Here is a 23202-nt window from a genome sequence, read left to right as displayed (position 1 = left end):
AGTGCGAATGCGTGTGCAAGGTTTCACAGCAATTGGACGCCACGTTCATGATTTGCGACATTTTGTTCAAAAACGGGCCACTCCTGCAAACTTTAGATCTTAGCCAATCAGGATGGATTATAAAAGAATCAAACAAATCCGTCTTGATCACATGGCTTGTGACTATAATGGAGATCGTTGAAAATCTGAAGGAGTAATAAAACAAAATGTTCTCCTTATGGCGCTATAAAAGGCTAGGCCTCTATCTCCTGCGCATACACATTTGAAACTGATCGTTGCAGTTAGGTACAAAAAAATGAATAGGCCCGTTATAGCGCCACCATGAGGCTGATTTGAAAAAGCTCAAATGGCATTTCTATCTGGGCCTAGTGGGAATGTGCGTGCAAAATTGCACGGATATCGCACGCTGTGTTTATGATTTGAGCCACTTTGTTCAAAATGGAGCGGTCCTGCAAACTTTGGAAGCCAATATTAGGCAATCAGGATCATGGAATATGAAATATCAGAAAGACACGATTCGTTTAAATGACTATAGAGACTGTGTACCGATTTGTTTGTATCCAGTCTTAAAACAGAAACTCTTAACACAATCAGCGCCGGGATTTCTTTCAAAATAGAAGCTCGGGGTGCCAGGAAGATATGGCCGCTTTTACTCTGTAAGCCCCCCCACTTCCGTTCTGGAATAAAAACAGGAGACATATTTTTGCTTGCTTACCTATAAAGATTACGATAAAAGTTGCTGATGATCGCTCGCTTCATATTTTGAACGAGAGGCATGTTGAAGTCAGAAATGAAGAGCTTAGTATATCCATCTGGTCAAAACCACGGAGAGCTCCCTAGATTACGCGCGCCAAGCCTTTCTTTGTGAACAGTAAACTGGGAAGTGAACGACAACGCGCATGCGCAAAAGAGCAAGTAGTATGGTGCAGAAGGAGAGGCCAACTCAAAACAAAATAAAGAAATTCAGAATATTTTTCTCTCGGTTGATATCAATGAAAATGCGCTAGGACATGTACACGCGTCCGAGCAACCCGTCGGTTGGATTAGTTATGACGTGCCCACACGACGTACGGTCTGAACCAGTTAATGAACACTATGCAAACGAATAAGAGAAGCATATGGTGCGTAGGTCCAGTAATGCATCAGTGATAGGAAAAGAACAACCAAACAACCAACCCATCCCCACTCTCCTCTATGTCAGTTTTATGTTAACAGACAACTGTACCATGGACAGATTCTCTCTCTGTCATTTCATGCCCCAACCCTGTGTCCATGCAGGCGCGCGTGTTTGTGTGTGCGTGAGTCTTGTGGAGTGGTGGCACCTGGACAGTCCCAATGACCTCCTCTCTCTCCCTGTAGGGCCCGTCTGCCCCTGTCACACTCACAACACGTGATAATGGTGATACGAGAGGGGGAGAGAGAGCTACAGATGCAAAAGAGAAAACGAAAAAGAGCCTAAGAACAGTTTCATCAGAATGGAGAAGTGGCAGAGCTGTTAGAGTGAGGTGAGTCCTATTACACAGATGAAGCAGTTACACAACTGGCATACCGGTAATTTCACTGGCCTTGCCTTGCAGTTCAGTTGCCACAATTTGACAGAGATTGTACATTTCTGTCAGCGAGGAAAGGACAGGATGAACTCAAAATCGTACATCCAATCCAAATAACATTTTCACCTTTTTCGATTACATACAATTGCAGTGATATATAAAAGCTATTTTCATGCATGAGGATGTGAGGGCCTTCCTCCACATTATGAGAGCAAAAGTTACGTATTTGATCTGTGAAATTATCAGCAGAATTTACCCAGGTTCATTTTTACAATTAAAATTTTTCCTGCATTAATGTGAAAAATGCTTGCTTAACCGTATCTGTGCCAAAACGATCACGATAATCTCATGAATAGCTATTGTATCCTACTGTGCCAACCTCCAATTGTAGAAACAGCCTACATGATAATCCGTGGTGCACAGGGTGTAATTTATGCTCAGAATGGCATAAAATGCCATGTTTATAGCCTATTAAAATGTTAATCTGAGCCGCGCTGATCATCATCTCTGCTCTAGGGGCCATGGTCCTTCCGTTCCCTATGCTTACACTACAGATACAACACTATATCACTTCCGGCGCGGGCGGAAGTGACCCGTCTATGCTTATTCCACGGATTTCTCTGGCACTAGTGCAACGTTCTGGCATGGAGGGCTGTGAGGGAATTCAGAGCACTGACTTCGCCCTCTTAAAAACAAGATAACACAGTCATATGATATGTGGCAAGATAAAACCCTTGAAACGTACTGTCATGACGACTCTGGCATCTTACAAAAAATATCAAAACAATATATATTAACAAATGAACTGCTTTCCGCCAGTTGGAATCCAACCGGCAACTGCTTCTGGCGTAATATTCCATCCAAGCTTTATTATTGATATCAAACCAGATTTCTCTTTTTTTTTGGCTTGGCCTTTCCTTCTTTAGCGATCCTAGACCCGATTGCGCAACCGCGCTGCCGTTCACCTCCCTTAATACAGGCTGACTAAAAAGCTGAATAAATCGGAATCTACGGAGCTCTCCATGGTTTGGATAAAACGTGTGATGGTCGGAGGTCTTTGCTGATTATCCGGTGATGTAGATGGGAACATTGGCGCTTTCTAGAGCAAGGATGGCTTCATTTTAGCTTGTTAGCATTGATGCCATTTATTTGGCATCTGAGATGGCCGCCGAAACAGGATGTGAATCCAGCGTGTGTTACACTACAAACGGCTCGGCAGTCTGCGGTTGGCTCTGCGTCCACCAGGTGGCAGCAGATGGGTTAAAATAATTATATTAAGGTGCCTATCGTTCACTAGTGGATTCATTCATGTACACTTACAAGCACAAACAATCCAGCATCTAACTGTAAACATAAACAAAAATAACTGCTAGGTTTCTAATAGAAACTGCAACATTTCTTCTAAATCTAAAATGTTTCATGTCAAATAATTCTGACCTGAATGCCGATCATTGTGGCTGCAGACTTTCTAATATGATCTAATAATTTAACTAGGCTAGTGTATCAGAGATCAGATTTGACAATTTACGTCATCTTGTCCCTAACACAAACATTAAATGCCATTAACTCCTTTAAGTGCTATTCTACCGGTTGGCCACCAGATGGGGTCGGGGCCAGTGCCAGACGTTTTTTAATAAACTCTCCCAAAAGCTACCGGATCAGTTTGAACCCGAAGTGAAAGTCGGACATATCATAATACTGACCTGGGATCGCCATGGCCCCACGATCGCTTTTTTATCATAACCAAGTAAATCTAAGCTCTAATCAAGCGCCGAATATCGCATTTTTTGCAGATTATGAGCCATAATGCATTATAAAGACGGCTTGTGCACGTGCACGTGATCGCGGCCTGGAGCTAGCAAAAAATGCTACAACATGCTAACGTGATGATAATCAATCGCGGATTAAACAAAACTCGCCTTAACGGCTATGGCAAGCAGGACAGAGTTAATGTAAGCTCGGCTTTACGGCTATGGCACACAATAAAGAGAATTTAATGTTTGTTTTTAGTTCAAGGTTTGTTTTAAAAACTCCATTGACAATAAAGAGAATTGAATGTTTGTTTTATCACCGTTTGTTTTACATACAATTTAGGCATTTAGCAGACGCTCTTAATCCAGAGCGACTTACATTAAGCAATAACAAAAAGCATGGCATACATCACATGTATCACATGTACATGCATACATGCATCACATGTACATCATCATTACATCACCTAATCAACATGAGTTAGACATTAATATAAAGTCTAACTCATGCGCCTCTCACTTCACACAGGTGTGATTTTTAATACAGTAGTACATAACCCTTCTGGGGTTCCCGTCCAGAAGGGTTAGAAGAACACCAGCAGCAGATGGGTTAAACTCAAGAATTAAATTAGCACAAACAATCCAGTATCTAACTGTGAACATAAACAAAAATAACTACTAGGTTTCTTCTAATCAAACCTGCAACATTTCTTCTAAATCTAAAATGTTTCATGTAAAATAATTCTGACCTAAATGCCGATCATCGTGGCTGCAGACTTTCTAATATGATCTAATAATTTAACTAGGCTAGTGTATCAGACAAAAGACTGACAACTGCACATTTCCCTCTTTATTTGGCGCCGGCAGTTGTGATGCCATAGCGACACTCTAGCCGTTCAGAGAATTGGGAAGGCATTATGAAGCCAATGAGGAAAAAAGTGATGGAAAAAGTCACTACTTGTGACTAATAAACGCGCTTCACACAAGCTGGTAAAAAAAGAAAAGAAAAAACTGGACCTATACCCAACAGGCAGTAGACCACTACAGAGCTTCTGAATGGATGGTTGCCAGATGACAGGGTACTACAAATGAGTCCTGACACACAAACATAAGAACAAGGCTGTGGTACACAAAGAATAGCAGGAACAATGCCTGGACAAATATGTCATCTAACCAAAATCAATACAAATTTACTTTTACTGGCTCATAACTTGGTGGGAAAAACTCATACAAAATTAATGTTGTCCTGAAAACTTTATGAAATTCCAACCTTAATTAGTGAACATCATTGCACGAATGTCTGTTTAATAAATAAAAATATTTTTTTTTATTATATCTGTGGAAATATATATTAAGTGCACTCACTAAAGACACAAGCAAAAGTATATCTAGAACTGTCTGTCTAAGGGCAGCCACTGACCTCTAGCTAGCCTCAATGCAGACAAAAAGAAGTTTGCTACTGAAAGTTGGACTGTTGGTCAAACAAGATCCCGCAGACACACTCGAAGAGAGAATGGAGTGGGAGGGGACTTTTCAAAGTTCACTCATACTGTGTGTGGTCATTAGATATCATAGCAGGGAAGTTATCAAGACTTCCTAAATTCTTCCGAGAAACAGGGAAAAAAAGACGACAGCTGAGTGAGATGATATTTTGCTCTCTGTAAGGGAGCCAATTTAGCTAAGTTAAATGGGAAAGACAAGAGAGAAAGGCAGAAGGGCCGAGAGAAATAGAAACAAAGTGTGAGACCCAGGGGTGCTCCCAGGAGTGTGAGTAGAGGAGTGTGGCCTCTCTAATGACCAATCAACACCCTCCTAGCTGCCGTGGCATCTCCTAGCCCTCCAATGGCCTCCTGCGTGAGTGTGAGCCCGTCATGACCCCCACACACATGCCGCAGCCAATCAGATTGCAGAACTGTTGTTCCTGGGTCAAGGAGCAATTTTGACATTTTGCAGAATGTCAGTGTTCAACCTTTTCTAAAAGTTCTACTACACAGGCATTTTGCTTTGTGAATACCAAGGGTGGGTATATTGGGGGGGGGGGGGGTGTAAGAAGAAAAACAGCATAGCTGTATCTGTGAAAATGGAATATCACAGTTCTGCTTGAGGGGCCTACAGCAGAGAAGGAAGCAGATTGATAACGAACTAGCTGGCGGGGGGTGACACTTGGAGACCTCCGGGTCTCAGTGTGAATGTTCTTGAGGAAGAGAACAAAAGTAACTTTTCGTAATTGGTGCATTGGAGCAAGTGAAGTTAGAAGGCCATGTGAATCAAAAGCAAAATGCTCCCAACTTCTGCTTTCTGGTCCCTTTTATTCTATCTGTAGGAAACGAGAAAAAACAGATGCATGTGCATCAATATGGAGCGTATTTTAATGCCCGCAAAGAGCTGTCTTGGGATATCGAGGCTGACAATGAACTTGTCAATACTCTCGAAAAATGTGACATATGTTCAATGGTAACTGATAAGCCTACGCTGTCACAACATAAAGTGGCACAACAATGTGATCAAAGCCAGATGAAAACATTGACAGTTTTGTTGTGTTTTTTTTAAACAGCAAATCGTTCCCCTAATTGCAGCACAAATGCCGTTGTAAAATTGATATGCTGATCTATTAACTTTATTGCTTTGTTACTAGGAGCAATCTGGCTGGAGGGAGCGGGAGAGGACAGGTAGCATCTGTCCCCACCTACTGCCTTGGCAGCGCTAGCGTCATCTGCTAGCTTTGGCAGCATCTTGGAAACACATCAATATGGCTCTATGTAGCCAGGGCCGCTAGTAGCTAGCATGCCAGTCACGCTCTCAGGCAACGCACACTCGCTCCTGAGCATCCAAAGTGAACAGAGCCAACTGAGCAGAGCTCGGCTGGGGCTGAACAGGGAGGCCAGGTCTCCATGGACAAGCATGGGGAAAAAAGGGCCGTGTCTGTCATCTGTGGTTAGAAATGTGGAGCCAAATCCCGAGTTGAACACTGCTGCCATTCTACCCAAATGCATGCCTTTTTTCCAGTACCGCTTATTTATTTCATTGTTCTCATGCAATCTCCACTTCTAGCAATGTGTTATTGAGTGACTCGGGGACCACTACTTTGAGGGGCTACGAAAATGCTTTCTAATAGATTGATAATTAATAAGTTTAACTCGTTATAACAAAATGCTATATGACAAGAAATGTTCTTACTTGCGGTCAAAGTTAAGGATCCAAAATTGCGTGGCTAAAACTCGACACTCAGAAACTAAAATAGTATCTTCCAGAGCAAGAAGCAAGCCCTTAGCTTGATCTGGATTCCTGTACGTCAGATTTGAAGTTCAGCCAAGGAGGTCATCCTCCTACAACAACGCTGACCATGGATGAGCGGTCATCCTGTTGGCTGAACATCAGAAAGGCACAGGCTTCTTATGAAACCCTGTTAACAGTGGTCTACTTCAGTGACAGGGTAAGTGAGGCAGGCCCACACTGTAGGCACTTTGCAACAGAGTAGAACACGTTAAAGTTACGACAGTATACAGCTTTAGGCTAACTGTCAATATTGCTGAAGTGTACAAAGTGTGTTTACTGGTATTGATATGCTTGGTTACTGTTCGATATGTTATGTTTAACCTGGCATGAAGATCAGATTCAGCTTTAGTCTTCATATTCATTCACACTCAACAGTTATTAACCCATTTTGGACCGGGGCCCGATTCTAAAAACGCCTTCTAAATCCTGGCTCTAGCCCCTCCTATATACAGGTTTAATGTTTGTTTTTAGTTCAATGTTTGTTTTAAAAACACCATTGACAATGAAGGGAAAATTTACATCATCTTGTCCCTAACACAAACATGAAATGCCATTAACAATAAAGAGAATTTAATGTGTTTTTAGTTCAATGTTCGTTTTAAAAATGCCATTGACAATAAAGAGAATGTTTGTTTGTCACCGTTTGTTTTACATCACCATTACATCACCTAATCAGCATCAGTTAGACTTTAATATGTTAGTGCCCCTCACTTCACACGGGTGTGGTTTTTAATACTGTACATAACCCTCTGGGGTTCCCATCCAGAAGGGTTAGAAGAACACCAAAAGGGGTTCACGCCCAGTCTTCTTGGAGTATATTTTTATTTGCCATTTCTATTTATACTGTTCTGGTTTATTCAACAGTATTTTGGTACCTTTGTTGTTTTACTTTTTTGTAAAAAATAAAAAAATAAATGTATTTGTATTATTACAAAATGAGGAGTCAGACTGAGATAAGGGTTTAACTTCTTCAGGAAATGTTAAACACCTTGAAGTTTCACTTACAGAATGCCTGTGCATTTTACTCATCATTGATCTGACTCAAACTAACCAGCCGGAAACAACTTACTATAAAAAGAAGCCCTGCTTCCGGTATGCAGACAAGTACAGTATCAGTATATGCCTCAGTGGATTTTGGAGCTCACCAAAACAAATGCAAACCACTGTTAACACAGGAAGTAGGGTGACTGTGCTCGGGTGGTGTAGTGGTAAGATACCTGCCCAACACCACAGAGTATGTAGAACCACTGTACTCAGTACAGTGGTTCTAAATCCATCGCAGTGAATCCGGTTTGGAGGAGTAGGACAGAGGCACCAGAGCCTCTAAGACAGAGTTACAACATTGCGAGGGCAGAAAACAGCCTCGCGCGAGCCCATAGACTCCAATGCATTCCGTAAACTGTCATTCGCCAATAGAAGTCTATGTAGCAGAACTGCCATTAGACTGGTCCCATGAAGTGAACGGAGTTGTAGTAACTGTCTTACTCTATGGCTCTGAGAGGCGCTATATCCTCCCTGTAGGGACTCCTCACTGGCAGGTGAGCCAGTAGGGTACACTAGAAGTGGCAACACAGTAATGTGTGGGACGATATTACTAGCCACTAGCCAAGCATTAATAGGCAACGACTAGATTGAGAGAAAAAGGGGGTATGAATAATTAGATAGATCAAAATTAAAAACAAAACACAGGAAGTAGCGGAAAGGTGCATTGAAAGGTTACAAGGTTAGGTTACATATTCTCTAATTTGAAAGTGTCTGTCATATTGGCTCAAATGTACAATGTACCTTCAGTTGACTTTTGCACAGAGATCAAAGCCAAGCAGTGTAAACCCCTCCTTTGCCTTTACACTTAAGACTGGTAGCAAGCTGTGACACACAGGGTGTTAGTTTCCTGGAAGCACAGCACAGCACAGCCAGGATGTGGTGAGAACGGGCAAAGTGCTGCTGTGACATCAGCAAATCCTGAAAGGTATACACCTTTCAGATCACTCAAGGAGGATACCCTTTCATGGGCCATTTTTCAACATAGGATAATGTAAGGTACTGTAGATGGCAGCGCAGGGCAGTGGTGGGAGAATAGAACAACTCAACTGGGAGAACAGGGAATCATAATCACTCTATTCATCATGCTCTTGCACTTAAAATATAATTAGTAACCACCTTGTAGGGAGAAATGAAAAATATGAACAAAGACAAGTGAAACCTTAGGCCACTTCTCCAAATGGTTAGACCTAAATGTTCCACACTGTGTTGCTATGACAATTTAATTATAGCCTATTTCGGACATTACTGTGGGCTATTTATTTGTTTGCCTCTATGAAGCAATGAGAAGATAAAGTGTGAATATGATGTGCTTTTTTGGCTACGCCTTCACATTTTGGCAGTAGGAGAAACAGGTCTAGTTTGTGGTGACTGATTGAAGAAATGAAGACTAGAGGTTTCACAGCCTGGCCAAAGCCTGTCTGGTGTGACTCATAGCAGTAACTCAGTGAGCTCATATAAGTGTATGAAACGTAGAATGACAGAACTGAGACAAAGTGTACAGTGCACATGAGAAAGGTCAGATGTTGGGGCTTAATGCACCTGTAGGCCTACAAATCTATTATTCACACACAATCCATCAATTTATGTTGAGTATAATGATGCGAGCTCATGCAAAGCACAGTTTATGGGTTAAGTTGTGACATTCAAAAGCCATATCATTTCAAATCCCTCGTACCTCAGGTACATTACGTTTGAAGAAAGGGAAATTGATCTAATAACTACGGAAGTGGCTCAGTCCTTATTTGGTTATCTGAAACCACTCCTTTTAAAGCAAACAAGGCATCCAAATCATGAGCCTCAGCTGGCAAATATTATACAATGACATCTGAGATTTCTTCCATCAAGTCTACTTCCTGAATGCCACGGTTCTGTTAGCCAATGAGGATTTGGTACAGTGTGTAGTGGCAGGAGGTCTGTCCAATGCCGGAACAGAATGGGTGTGCTTCATCTGCCCTAAGGGATGTGTGTGCATACATAGAACTATGAAGCCGTCCTCCTGAGAGAAGGAGTCCGGATATGAGCCTGACCCTGGATCAGACATGGGGGGAAGTCAGTTATTACAGTATAGGCCTGTGGTTTATGAGTATGGTTTTAAATCTAATATCAGAGCAACGTCCAAGGATAATTTTTCCCTCTGCTATGGTCAACTCAGCAGCTGCACAAGTGACCCATCCACAGCACACCTCTTTAACGTCAAAACCGAGTGGGGAAAACAAGAGAGCCGGTGTAATATGCAACTGTTTTTGCATGAGATTTGACTCAGGGTGACACTGGATATTGATGTGAAATATAGGTTGTTTTGATTCCCATATTCATAACGCAGGAATACAATGTTGTTCTTCAGTGGCCAAAATAATTTCCTGGGTTAGCCTCAAAACTCAAGTTTCTGTCCAGGCTGGCTGCTGCAGCTGGAATGTTTGACCATTGCAAAGAGCACAACAGCTAACCTAATGCTACTTGCTGGCCATACATACTGTAGCAGAAACTTTTCAAAACTGCCTGGATCACTAGAGCAACATTGCCTTCAAGGTAAATGTGTAACTGGGCTTGTTAAAAAATAAGGCTTGAAACCATAAATAAATGATGTGCTTCTTTTTGTCATGACCTAACAAAGATCCACCATGCATCAATCAAAATGTTATCTGATGAATGTCTAAAAGATGCCTCTTGGTGTTATACCTTTAAAAATATATGATTTTGACCTTTCTTAGGTTTTCTAAGGGATGCAGTAGAACACATATACCTGTAATAACACACCAGGTATAATATTCCCTTCACTTTGGGAGGAATGACTCAGACATCAAAAACATTTTATGAAAGTATAGCTTTCTGACACAAGTTACCTGGCCTGAAATGCTGGAGAAGAGCAATACAGACTAAATACTGCTTCTGCTATAGCATATATTCAGACTGAGACTAGGCTACACACCATTATCAGTGAACACTGTAATTATTACCCACCCACCACAAACAGTCTTTTTGCAGATGCGTAACATACAAAGAGTGACAAACATAAGGGAGTTTCTTTTCAATCAAGGTCCCAATGACAATGTCTGTGTAAATGTATTGTATAATAGTAAGATCCTGCCCAAGAAAGCTTCTAAAACAAAGCAGAGTGAAATTTGAATTCAGAGTCAGACAACACTAGTAGTTATTTATATAAGTCTAGGGTGCAACTGAGTTACCTACCCTCATTTTCAGATGTTGGACATGCCACCTGTAGAACCAAATCAAATGTTCTTTCTGGATTCAACCTGAAATGAAAAAGAGCAGCTTTTACGGTGTGTACGTGTCACTCTGCCCATGGGCAGTAGCTAAGGTCACATATTGATAATTGAGTGGTTTTAATTTAGTATATGACTTGTAGCGTAGCAGTAACTGGTAAGCTAATGTCATAAGGTGATCCACCCATCTTCATATAGACAACAAACTTAGAACGATCTAAACTCGGGGCCATGCAGCAGCGAGCTCGCTGGGTGAATGCAAGCCGGGTTTGCTTGGCTAGCAGAGCTGCTAATTCGTGGTCAGCCACAGACAGCAGCGCAGCAGGCTGACCCAAATGCTGCCAAGCCAGCTGGCCTGCCTGCTAATTCCACTGTCTCACACGCTGCGTGAAACATAACATTCCTTCGTATAACACGTCCACACACCGTGCTAGCGGCTAGCTCCACGTTGGGTCTATCCGTACTAGTTCGACAGAAAGCAAGCGAAGCGATAGAAGGAGAGAAAAAAAACAACTCGTGTCTTACTTTATCCTGCTGTCCATGGTTTACCACATCGCGACAGCTCTTGGCTGTCCGCAGCGCGTCGGTGTCCACTGTCCAGACAGACTGTACTTTTTACGTTCCGAAGCAATGTGAATGAATACCTTCCGTAATAACGGTGTAAAAGCGACGACAATGCCCGAGAGGCTGAATAATGTAAAGGGATGCAATGTCGTTCTTATTGAGTGTGTGTGTGCTGTAGAATGGCCCGTTTCACTTCCAGCTCTACGGTGGTATTTCCCACAACAAACACACTCCAGGAAGTGCTGTCAAAGATTTAGTGACGTCACGTCTTCTGATGATGAGCACCTTGCTGTTGGGAGGTGACTCCGCTACAACGTAACGTCATAAAGCATACACAATCTATGATTAATGGTTTTATCTGTACTGTGCATTGATTGAGTTGAATTGTGTATGTGGGATAGCGTTATTACCGTATTATGACTATAGTTTCCAGCAGCGCTGGTCAGGAAATGAAATGAAATGAAATGAAATGAAATGAAATGAAATCTATATTTACCCAGGGTATCTGGGCTAAGCTCAAGAACTTGTTTCCAGCCAGGCCCTGCTCATAGAACACATTTCATCGTAGTGGTTCAATGCCTTGTTCAAGGGCACTTCAGCGGTGGTAATTTTTAACGTGTCGGACGGCTGATTCGAACTAGGAACCTTCCGGTATCAAGACCGCGCCGCTATCCGTTCGGCCACCGCTGCCACTAAGGATGATGTACTCAAGCTGAATCACCTAGTATGCATACATACTGTGTATGTTGTGTATGCAACTGTGGCACTGTGGCTCATTATTAATAAGCTGAGTCACTGACCAGTTTATTTGCATTAAGGAATGGATGTATTTGTCCCATGGAAAATTGAAACCCAATGGCATAGATTAGATGTGTTTCTCTCTTTCTTTCTCTCCTCCAGAGAATCTGTCTGGATCAGAGCCAATTTTCTTCAGGCTGACTGGGAGGTAATTAAGTGGCAGCAGACTGGGGCAGGCTGTCTCAGGCACCCTTATGAAATGATAATGGCAGGTCCGTTGACTTTTCTTAAAAAAAAGAAAAACATGCACGCGCACGCACGCACGCACGCACGCACACACACACACACACACACACACTGACACACGCGCACACACACGCGCGCGCACACACACACACACACACACACACAGGATTTGGTACCATAAACTCATATTCGTTTTGGGAATACTGTTACGTTGCCTATTGCAATTTTGCAAGTTTACTGTGAATTATAGAAATTATGTTCAAAGCACATCCTTAATTTTTATGCCTGCATGAAATATGGTCAGATAGGCTACATTATAGGGATATGAAATAGCTGCATGTTTATTCATAGGCTAGAGTAAGTAGGCCTAACTTACACTAAAGTGATGTACAGAATGGTTCAAAATCGATACAAGCATATTTATTATACAAGGGGGTGTAATGTAATGACATTGTTCTGTCTATATACTGTAAGTAAGTAACATTTTTCACCGGATATTTTGACCAGTAATGTGCAAGTTGTCTGGGGGAGAATTGACCCCCATGATGTCAGTCAGAAGACACGTCATGTTTCATTAGCCAGAACCCAGAATGCAGGACTTGACACATAATCAGTGGTAGCTTACAGCAGTAGATAACCTTGAGAAGGCCACTAATGTCCACTCATCAACCGCACAGAGCTCAGTCCAACCCATCATGCTAATTTGTATAGCCATTTCCAGTAAGCCTATTTTGTTTAAATCAGAGGGATCTGACTAGCAGTGCCATGCAATCTAATACCATTCATAAATGATAAATCTTTCATTCATCATGTCAAAAATCTGGAAGGTTGCCTGAATGTGTTGATTTTATTATGGTTATTGCAGCATCGCAGGCTGTTGTGAGGGGGGTTCCCCAGCATGCCTCGGGTGCCCACCCACTGCCCACAAATTGTTGTTCTTTGTGTTATTGTGTTGTTATTTACCATGTGAATCTGTTGTTGGGATTAATGTGTGATTAATGTTAGTTTAACTATTGTTTTATCATGTGTGTGTAATTGGGATAAAACCCTGAACAAGAGGATTAGCTGCTGTTAACACTCTCTCCCATTTCTGTGCAGTATGGTAGGCTATTATTATTATTATTATTATTATTATTATTATTATTATTATTATTATTAGTAGTAGTAGTAGTAGTAGTAGTAGTAGTAGTAGTATTAGTATGTGTGCACAGTGTGTGACTGAGAGGTTGACTGAATGCAAAAACTACAGTATATTGTGTAGTAGCTGCTTTAGAACGATAGAGGCGCTGTGGAAATTGTTATGCAATTTATGGTATGGTGATGGTCACATGTCAAGAGAGGGACAAGAAGAGCAGAGGAAGCTGGAACCTTGGGTTGCACTTGCAGTGCATTTATTTTTGGGTCTTTTTCTGGATGTTGCTTTTATACAAAGTTGTGCCTGTGTTTCATTGTCATTGATGGGTCAGTAACGTTAGTAGAGTCTAGTAGAATATTTGACCGACCGAAACATCATTCATGTAACATGATCAGATCAGATCTTCGCTGTTGTCATTGAAAAATATGCTTATCCAACGTTTCCCGAACAAACCGTTTGTCAGCAGATTAATTTTCCATCCACATCTTTATAAACGACTTGTAACCATGTCAACACAGAAGCTCTCGGAAGAAAACTCAAAGCCATTGATAAGCAACAGGACGCTACAGATCAATACCGAGCACCAGAATGAGACAGGGTTCAATGAAGTGGTGACATGTGTCATGTGTGTTGACATTGACCACGCTGGGAAACAGTTCACCGAGGGTGAGCTGGCCATATATAACTTACACCGAGAAGCATGTGAGGTAAGAGGAAAGATGCAGAAACATTATCTTTGTTAGATTCTGAGATCGTTTTTTATTTTTCTGTCTAGTTGTCTGTCCAATGCATTTTCTGCTTGAATGGAAATATTTCCTAGTCTGTATGCATTCGCATTTCGCACACAAACATAACAGGCTATTCTTCCCATTAGTTCTATCTATTACTAGTAATAGGATAGTCACCGTTTTTATGCTATTGATGAATAATAATAGCATTGTGATAAATGGTATATTTGTCATGACTATAGTGAATTAATTTATTCCTTTAAAGGAGAAAAACATTTCTCCATCACCATATCCAACATGTCTTTGTGCAATCCTTTAAAGAAACATGACCTCTCTTATGACAAGTGAGCTCTCTCTCTCACTTGTGTGGTGGTGCTGTTATTTGTAAATGCCCTTGGGGTTTTATGCACTAAATATTGCGCCTCTGACTGTGCTTGAAGTTGAAGCAAGTTGTCCGCGACCTGGGGAGGCCTGGGTGGTAAAAGCACAATGCGTGGGGGGAGTGCCCCGGCTATGCCAGCTTCACTATGTGGCTCTGCAATGCCATGTGAAATGACAGGCCATGTCACCAAATACCCTGGGGCCTTTTCCCTTTGTGGCCTGTCAAAGCTCACCGACTAGTGGGTCCTCAGTTTGAAACAGACTGAGAGATGACATTTTCTAACTTCCAAAGCAATGGCAGATAGTTCAGTGCCTTTCCCTTACAGAAGGTGTTGGTATGTTAGTCTCTGTAAACAAGGTGGGTGTTTAGTCACAACCAAAAGGCACTTTTTTTGTTTTTAGCATCCAGTGCCTGTTTTTTATCAATTTACACTGCATAGGCATCTGACATGTATTTTCCATTATCCTTACATGGCAGACCCAACACAAGAGTGTGTGTGTGTGTGTGTGTGTGTGTGTGTGTGTGTGTGTGTGTGTGTGTGTGTGTGTGTGTGTGTGTGTGTGTGTGTGTGTGTGTGTGTGTGTGTGTGTGTGTGTGTGTGTGTGTGTGTGTGTGTGTGTGTGTGTGTGTGTGTGTGTGTGTGTGTGTGTGTGTGTGTGTGTGTGCGCGCGCGCACGTTTCATTTGAATATTATCTATTATGTCCAGGCAAAGAAGAGGATGTATGTAGACCCAGCCAGTGGGTATAAGGTGTTCACAGCATATGCTCACCTGCAGAGGAGAAAATGCTGTGGCACTGCATGCAGACATGTGAGTTCTGTTCCATTTGTCACATTCTGTCATGTTCTCCTCTACTGTTGTCCATTCCTTGCTGTGTTCATCTGTTCTGGGCTGGCTGTTTGATTCTGCTCTGTTCTGTACTGCGCTATACAGTACTGTTCTATTTTATCTTCTGCATGGTTTTGTATTCTGCTTTACACTATTCTTTACTGTCAAGTTTAGTTTTGTGCATGGGGGCGTGTTCTCTCTTCCAAGTCATACCATAGCCTAGGTGGGGTTGGCAGAAGGTCCTTTCTGTGTGGAGTTTGCATGTTCTCCCTGTGTTCCCTAGGGTAGGTACCCTCACAAAAAAGCTGCCTCCCCCTGGTCAGCTGGGGCGCCTGATGGAGGGTAAAGGAACTGGTTGGAATAACGTGTTCCTTCCACGTGCTACGTCCAACCAGGGAAACTCCCCACTGTCAGGTGAAAAGAAGCGGCTTGCACTCCTCATGCTTTGATGGAAGCATGAGGTCAGTCTGTTGCTCTCCCCAGGTTGGCAGAGCGAGTGTAGCGCCCAGGATTACATTAGAGTCGACAATTGACACTGGGTGAAAAAAAATGGGTTACAAAAATCGTGGGATAAAAACAAAAAAATAAGTCATATAATTAATTCAGTTCATTCAGTTAATATTTCATTTTGTCCTTCTCTCACCCCCAGTGTCCATATGGCCAAGTCAACGTGAAAGACCCAGTGATGATGAAAAGGTTCAATTCTCTGTTTTATGTATAGGCATAGAGTCTCAGGTGAAAGCCAAAAGTTAAATATATGGTGCCTGTTTTGAATGGAGCACATCACATGTAGCCTGTCTCCTGCCTGTCGTTATTTTGGACTGCTTTTGAGAGTCATCTTTTAGCAGCATACTAAATGATGAAATATGGAGTAGTGTCTGTGCAATACCCAACTGCTATGAATCACAACTATTCTCTAGATTATTTTTATTCTCACAAGAATGGAGAGAAGGGAGGAGGGATCCATTTGCTAGAACCTCATCCTCATGTAATATAGTGATATTGTACAGTCATTTTTCCTTGTCCAATAAAATATCATCGTGCACATGTTTTCCAACAGTATTTAATACATTTTTCCATTTGGGTTATAAATATATTTACAAAGGTTATGGGAGTACGGAGATGAAAACTAAGTTCATTTAAGATCTTCGCCCCCAAGATAAAGGCTGTGAATGTGATACTAACCACAGATAGTTGGATGAGGTGCTGTGCTCTTTTACTTTGCATTTTCTTGTTATTTGTTCTCCCAATTGTACAAATGCATGAATATTAGCTTCATTTACTCCATTCTGTGAGTGCTAAACTGAACTGTCTACCTTTGACTGAAGTGCAGTGATGTTAAAAATAGGCAGGGGCCAAGGGTCAGCGCTCACACTTGGCTGCATTGCTTTTACACCACTTGATGGAATCAGGCTGTTAACAAACATGCCATGGACATCAACAGCCTCCCTCCCCACTGGACTTGCAGCTCAGCCTCCTGGCAACACTTGGCTACAGCACAGCTCCCTGCGGCAGCTCCCCTGAGCCACAGCCTAATGAACTCTAGGCCCCTCTCATCACAACACTGCAATAGATCAGCCCATATTCACATGCATGCATATATACAGACACACACAACACACACACAAACACACACACATACACATACTGTAGGCCTACTAAACTCCCAAAACACCCTATGGCTCATAATAGGCTCATATAGAATAAGGGCCGTTAGACTAAACGCTACACTGTGTAGCCTACAGAGACGGAACAAGGAAAGGTCAACCACTCATATCTCACTACCTGTGCGTGCAAGAGTTAAAAAAAAGAAAGAAATCTGCGTCTTTATTTTATCGCATGTAGGTAGGCAGCGCAATGCCTTTGGGCGTTCTAGCTGTGAACCTGCCACACACACTTGGCTGTCTCCGCTTGATTGGGCAAACAGCGTTGGGATGAGTGAGTGTGTCTGCCATGGAATTCTGTCGCAGCCGCCTACTGGCACGGCCACAATTTTCCTCGGCAGGTGGGTCCCAAAGGCAAGTGCTTAGTGATCGGAGCAAAGCCCTGTGAGCGGCTACAAGGAGATTCATGATCCCAACAGTGCTGGGGAGGACAGGTTCGCGGGGACGCATCGTCAGGCGGGATGAGAGGCGAATTTATTTGGTGGAATTTTGAAGCGAGGCAGCGGAGCGTGCGGAAACAACATTTCTACACTGGAATGGTGAGGGTGTCACACTCATCAAGTACCTGGGCCCGCCTGCCTGCCGTGGCTCTCACAGTTTTGCCTAGGGACTTGTCTGTCACATTAAAGTAGATGCATTGCCATTCAGGGCCTTGGCGGTCCCGCAGCCTGACCATGAAATAGGCCAACTTTCATGTCTGCCTCATCCCTCCACGTCTTCCCACTCCAGTGATGGCACAGTTTGAGATTTTTTTCTTTCCCCCCTTCGTTTTCTAGCCTAGCAGTTGGTGACTGAGTCGCAAACAGCAGAGCAATCCCTTAGACAGATTTCTGGAGAAATTCACTTAGGAAATACAAAAACAAGGGGGAGGGGATCTGCCCCATCCTCTCAATTACTAAGTCCGATCTTCATGCTATTGAACCCATTTACCAACAATAATGCTTGGCTCAGCCTAAATATATTGTGTAAAATGGGGATATTATAAATTCTGCAAAGTCTATATACTTTTGAAGCTGCTGAAAGACACTTATATTAAGTGATATTGTTATGAATATCAACAATATGGTACTCTAAACATCATTATAGTCATTCATTTTAAGTTACAGATGATATTTATTTCAATGGGAAATTTAATGTATTAAATTATTCATTGATTAATGATTTTGTTGAATTATGCAACATCAGTGAAACGTTAACACCATTCAAAAAACAATAAAAAATGTTAACGCAATATACACAACTGAGTGATTTCGATTCATTAAGTGCTGAAAACAAGTTGAAACAACTAACTGGATATGTGAGCTATTTATTTCTCCCCTTTTGGAATGAACATCTCTGACCTTAAGCTAAAGCATATGCTTTTGCTGGAGCAGGGTGGCAGTTATATATTTGTGCAGTCTGCTACAGCCGGAGAATGGCACAAGCCGCAGAGAAATGGAGAGATGTCCAGTTTAGAGCCATGACCAGGCAGGCTCCAGTCAGAAACATTTGACAGGCCAGGCATCCCCCCAACTCTTTCAGCACCCCACACCCACCCCATTTCACATGCAGGCACACACACACCAGCCCTGCGGCCAATGCCCCAACCACAGTCAGTTATATAGTGTCTCCATCATTGTTGGCCAGACCAGCCAGAAACTGCTACAGGGTTGGTGGGGGAAAACTTGAGTGTCGATGCCTGAAAGGAACATCAGTCTCAATAATGTGTGTGTGTGTGTGTGTGTGTGTGTGTGTGTGTGTGTATGCACGCATGTGCGTGCGCACACACGTCTTGATATTCAAGCAGCATCTGAGCAGCCCCTACATCAACGTCTGGTCGTTCTACACAGACAGTGTCAGCTCGCCTCAGGGCAGCAGCTCCACGGTGGTCAGATGGACAACCAGATCCCTGTGGTAGAATTAGTGATATTAAAAAACACACACACACACACATGGCCACCAAGTGACAGTCAGCGCACCAGATTCCTTTAGACAGACAGGCCTGCAAATAGCACAGAGGAGCAGTCGGTGTCTCCTCCAGACCACAACTGGTGGTCAGGTCCATGGCAGGCCGGATTGAGACCGCCAGATGAGACCTGATACGGGAAGGGTCACACAGCAAAATCCTCTAGGTTAAATTTAATGGTGCAAATATCAGAGTTAAATTAACACTGATAGTTTTGCACAAAGCCACATACAGTACACCTAAATTAAATTCCCATGGAACATTTTGGCCTGTTTCCACTGTCATTTGACATTGGCAAATTCACATTATGTCTTTCTTTGTCTACGTCCCAAAACCAGCAGATATAATCATATTGTGTTAACTACTAAAATCCTCAACATTATCCATTTGAAACTCTGCGAGTGTAAGCACATTTAACCAAATGGATCCGTAAATGCATTTGGTTACATTTGTAACCAAATGCACAGTATTCATTGCATTCACAGTATTCATTGCATACAGTGAATTATAGAAAAAGAAAGGGGCAGCCATTTGGACACCAAAAAGTGTTAAAAGTAGCCTATATATAATCCATTACACTGACAGAAGCTGGATCCTTATAATCTGGGCCTATACGGTTAGGGATGAAGGACAAGTAACTATCTATTATGTCTCCATGTCCTTTCTAGTGTGGCCAGATATGGACTAATACTATACCCACCATTCCCCACGAGGATACTAAGACTCGGTCCCCAGAGGAGGGGAGGCTGGTGGTGGACGGGGAGTGGGGTGGCTGTGTGCTGTCTGAGCTGTTTCGGGAGGCAGGGAGGGGAGGCAGGCAGCAGTTGGTGTGCAGAGAGCAGAGGCTCAGGCTGGCTAGTTAAGAGCTCCGCTCTCCTATCCTCCATCTGCCAGGGACCGGGGCTGTGATTTGAGCTCCAGCAGAGCAGAGCAGGGAGGAGATCGAAGGAGGGATGGGGGGAGTGGTGGGGGTTGGTTGGAGGGAAGAGTGAGAGGGATATGGGGAGTGGGAGGGAGAGGGGGGTGCAGAAAGGAGGGGGAGAATGGGGAGTGCGGCTGGAAGAGACACAAGAAAGAGAGTGAAAGAAACGGGGAGCTGGAGGAGGAGGGGAGGGGAGAAGAGCGAAGGAAAAGGACCTGGCGAGAGAAACCGAGAAAAGAAAGGGAAAAACAGGATGTAGGTATATGGGTATTGTTGAGATTCCTCAAAATCTTCACTTACTCTATGTAGGTTTTTACATCAGTGCTCATGCTAAATATATAAGCGACATTTACTAGGATGAATTGTTTATTGTGCTCTAGCTCTACTATACTATTATGATTATTATTTGATGTATCGTTAAAACCAATGCTTTGGTTATAGTATGTGCCTGTATACACATTACATTACAATTAAAATAAAAAAACTGATCAGTGTTAAATATATCCAGGATGCCTCACTGTACGCCAACCCACCCACTGAGGCTCATGTGCCCATGGGATAGAGCCTTGCTGTGCCCCCCCACCCTTCTCACCCCTCTTTCCTAGCTCCACTCCTTCATTCTGTCAGTGTTTACCCTGTGTTTCCCTGCACCATGGTGGAACCTGGGAGAGCCCTCCCACCAACTCCACACACACCTTTCCTTTTCACTTTCTTTCCCCTTACCATGCCCCATGCACCCCACCCTCCCATGTTCCTCTCCCAGCCCTGCATGCTTTGGGGAGGGTGAGAGAGCTCTTCCATGAGATCGAGTGTCACTTGAGGTGACCCAGAAATGATAACTCCAGATGAACCCTGGATGTGTGGTAATCTACCACCATGCCCTACAGCAGAGAGGAGCCAAGGCATGGAGGCAGCCCAGGGAGCCAGGCATCCCCGGCTGTGCTGTCTATGGTTGAAACCGTAGAAACAGCCACAGAGCTGCATAGTCTGTCTGGGTATCATACTCTGAAATGCTCTGCATGGTGCGTGTTGTGGTACACAGTGAAATGCATCTGTGTGCAGTTGCATTATTGATGAGATACATCGCGATGTCAACCGAGCGGAAGTAGCAGAGCAAAATGACTGTTAGCGGTATCATTTATGCAAGCAGCACTGAGGTGTAATTAATTGTCACCCTTTGCTACTTGCCCCTGCTCACTCATACACATTATACAGTATAGCTACACTATGTATCATAGACCTATATATATATATATACACTATGTATGTATATATATATATATATATATATATATACACTATGTATATATATATATATATATATATATATATATATATATATATATATATATATATATATATATATATATATATATATATCTCACACACAGTTTATGGAAATATGTGTCCACTATTGCTCCATTGTTATATTCTCCAAGAGTTTAGCATAGGTCATCATGACTTCTGGATGACCTTTCTTTGCCATTTTAACTGAAAATTCAGCATAAATGTTCCTTGCTTTATTTTTCGTTATTAAATCGTCATACATGATACATTTGTCTATCTGCCATGTGCATAATCATTTAATGTTTACATAACATGTAGGCCTATAGCTATAGGGCTACCATATAGGCCTATTGCTGAAATGGAAAAAGGTGGCCAATTAATGTATTTTAGCGCTAAAATGAATTGAATACACAGGACCACAATGGAAACACCCCCCTATATGGCCTATAGGGCTTTTTGTGTTATCCTTTTAACAATTAATTGTATTCATTGTAGGCTATATCGTAGCCTAACTCCGTAGGTCTACTAATTGCAAACTGTTAATATTCAATCAATCAAACAGTCAATCAATCAATATAATGTGAAAATATGGGCTCATTTTAGGTCTTACGAACTATAAAGCACAATGAAACCATCCTGTAGGCCGGCTACATGGGCTAATTCTTAAATGTGACATTGTTCATGGAAAAACGTTTCCGTCAACAAAAATGTATTCGATATAGGCTATTGCTTTGAGGATTTGTTATTCTAAATTATGTGACCGTGACCTGCGAGTGGAATTGTTAATTTGTTACAGTCAGGGAGCATTTTACCTGCAAGGCAGCGTCACACACATAGCCTATGACATTTCATCATTTAATTTCTTCACGTGATGTGCGATGGGCACTGGGCAGGCACTCGTGAGTCCAGAGGAAACGAAAAATATCCATGGTTTGATCATGATGTGATGATGGCGTTGCTGTCAGCCGACAATTCGAAATAGTTCATTATACGCCTATATATTGCCAGTGAAAAAAGATCACCAGAGTTTATCAGGTTTAATTATAGATACGTGGGGTATGGGCTGCATGCATCTGGCGTATCGAAGGAAATATAATTAAATGCCTTGGATTTCTGTTTACAAGCTTTTGTATCAACTGATATAGGCTATAAGTGTAGATAAATTAATAAAATACTGCTGCAGGCATTTGTCACCTATGTGAATATAATAAAGTCTCGTTCAGTTTACATTGAGTTTTGTTTTGTTTTGCAGATAATAGGCAACACAACAACACTCACAGATTTGGTGATTGGTTCAGTCTATAGCCTATCAATTTCTCTATATAGTTAGATTAGAGCTGTGGGCCTGTGGCACTCATTTGACTTAAATATATTAATTCGTACGTGAGTGCCGTTGATGTAGACTAGATCGACAAACATTTTTGGAACAAATTTGTATGGGTGCTTGAGGGTCATGCACTTCTCATTTTCTGTGCATTGTGTTGTGAGGGCTGTCTGCATATGGGAGAATATTTAAATGTGTTCTCGCCAAGCGGTGGGCTTGTTTTAATTGACACTCGCTGAGTCGCTGGGACTACAAGAAACAAGGAACAGCCCCCATCTACCGGCAGATTCTCATCTAGTCCTATCTCCTCTCCTCTGTGCATATGCAGTCCGAAGCCTCTCTCATGCGCACTGGGCTAAACAGAAGGAATCTATAGACTACAGCCTCAGGTAAGACCTTTTTAAATATTTCTAAACGAATAACCTACAGTAAGGAAGTTAAACAAGCGAAAATTGCACAAAGAGCAACGAAGAAAAGATACTATACCCACACAGCCTATACAAATCGTGGGCAATATTTCCCTGCTTGGGATAATAGCCTACGATAAGCAGATTCTTATCCATGATGCAAACGTCAGTAACATAGCCCTATACTG

The 23202-nt window shown here is 42.3% G+C and overlaps 1 protein-coding gene across 2 annotated transcripts in view; it reads right to left on the bottom strand.

Annotated features, from left to right (window-relative positions):
* Nucleotides 1-11665, bottom strand: part of dennd1b (DENN/MADD domain containing 1B) — a 148483-nt gene extending 136818 nt beyond the window's left edge. For both annotated transcript variants that reach the window (XM_079506371.1, XM_079506372.1), the window contains exons 1-2: nt 11371-11665; nt 10811-10875 (exon numbers count right to left, since the gene is read on the bottom strand). In XM_079506371.1, coding sequence (XP_079362497.1) covers nt 10811-10875; nt 11371-11387 — 82 coding nt within the window. In that variant the 5' untranslated portion in view covers nt 11388-11665. The remainder of the gene's footprint in view (nt 1-10810; nt 10876-11370) is intronic.
* Between the last annotated feature and the right edge of the window lie 11537 nt (nt 11666-23202).

Source organism: Electrona antarctica (genome assembly GCF_951216825.1).
Source record: "Electrona antarctica genome assembly, chromosome: 7".
Classification (NCBI taxonomy): Eukaryota; Metazoa; Chordata; class Actinopteri; order Myctophiformes; family Myctophidae; genus Electrona; species Electrona antarctica.
Note: the sequence above shows the minus strand (reverse complement) of the source record. Positions and strands in the feature narration are given on the sequence as shown.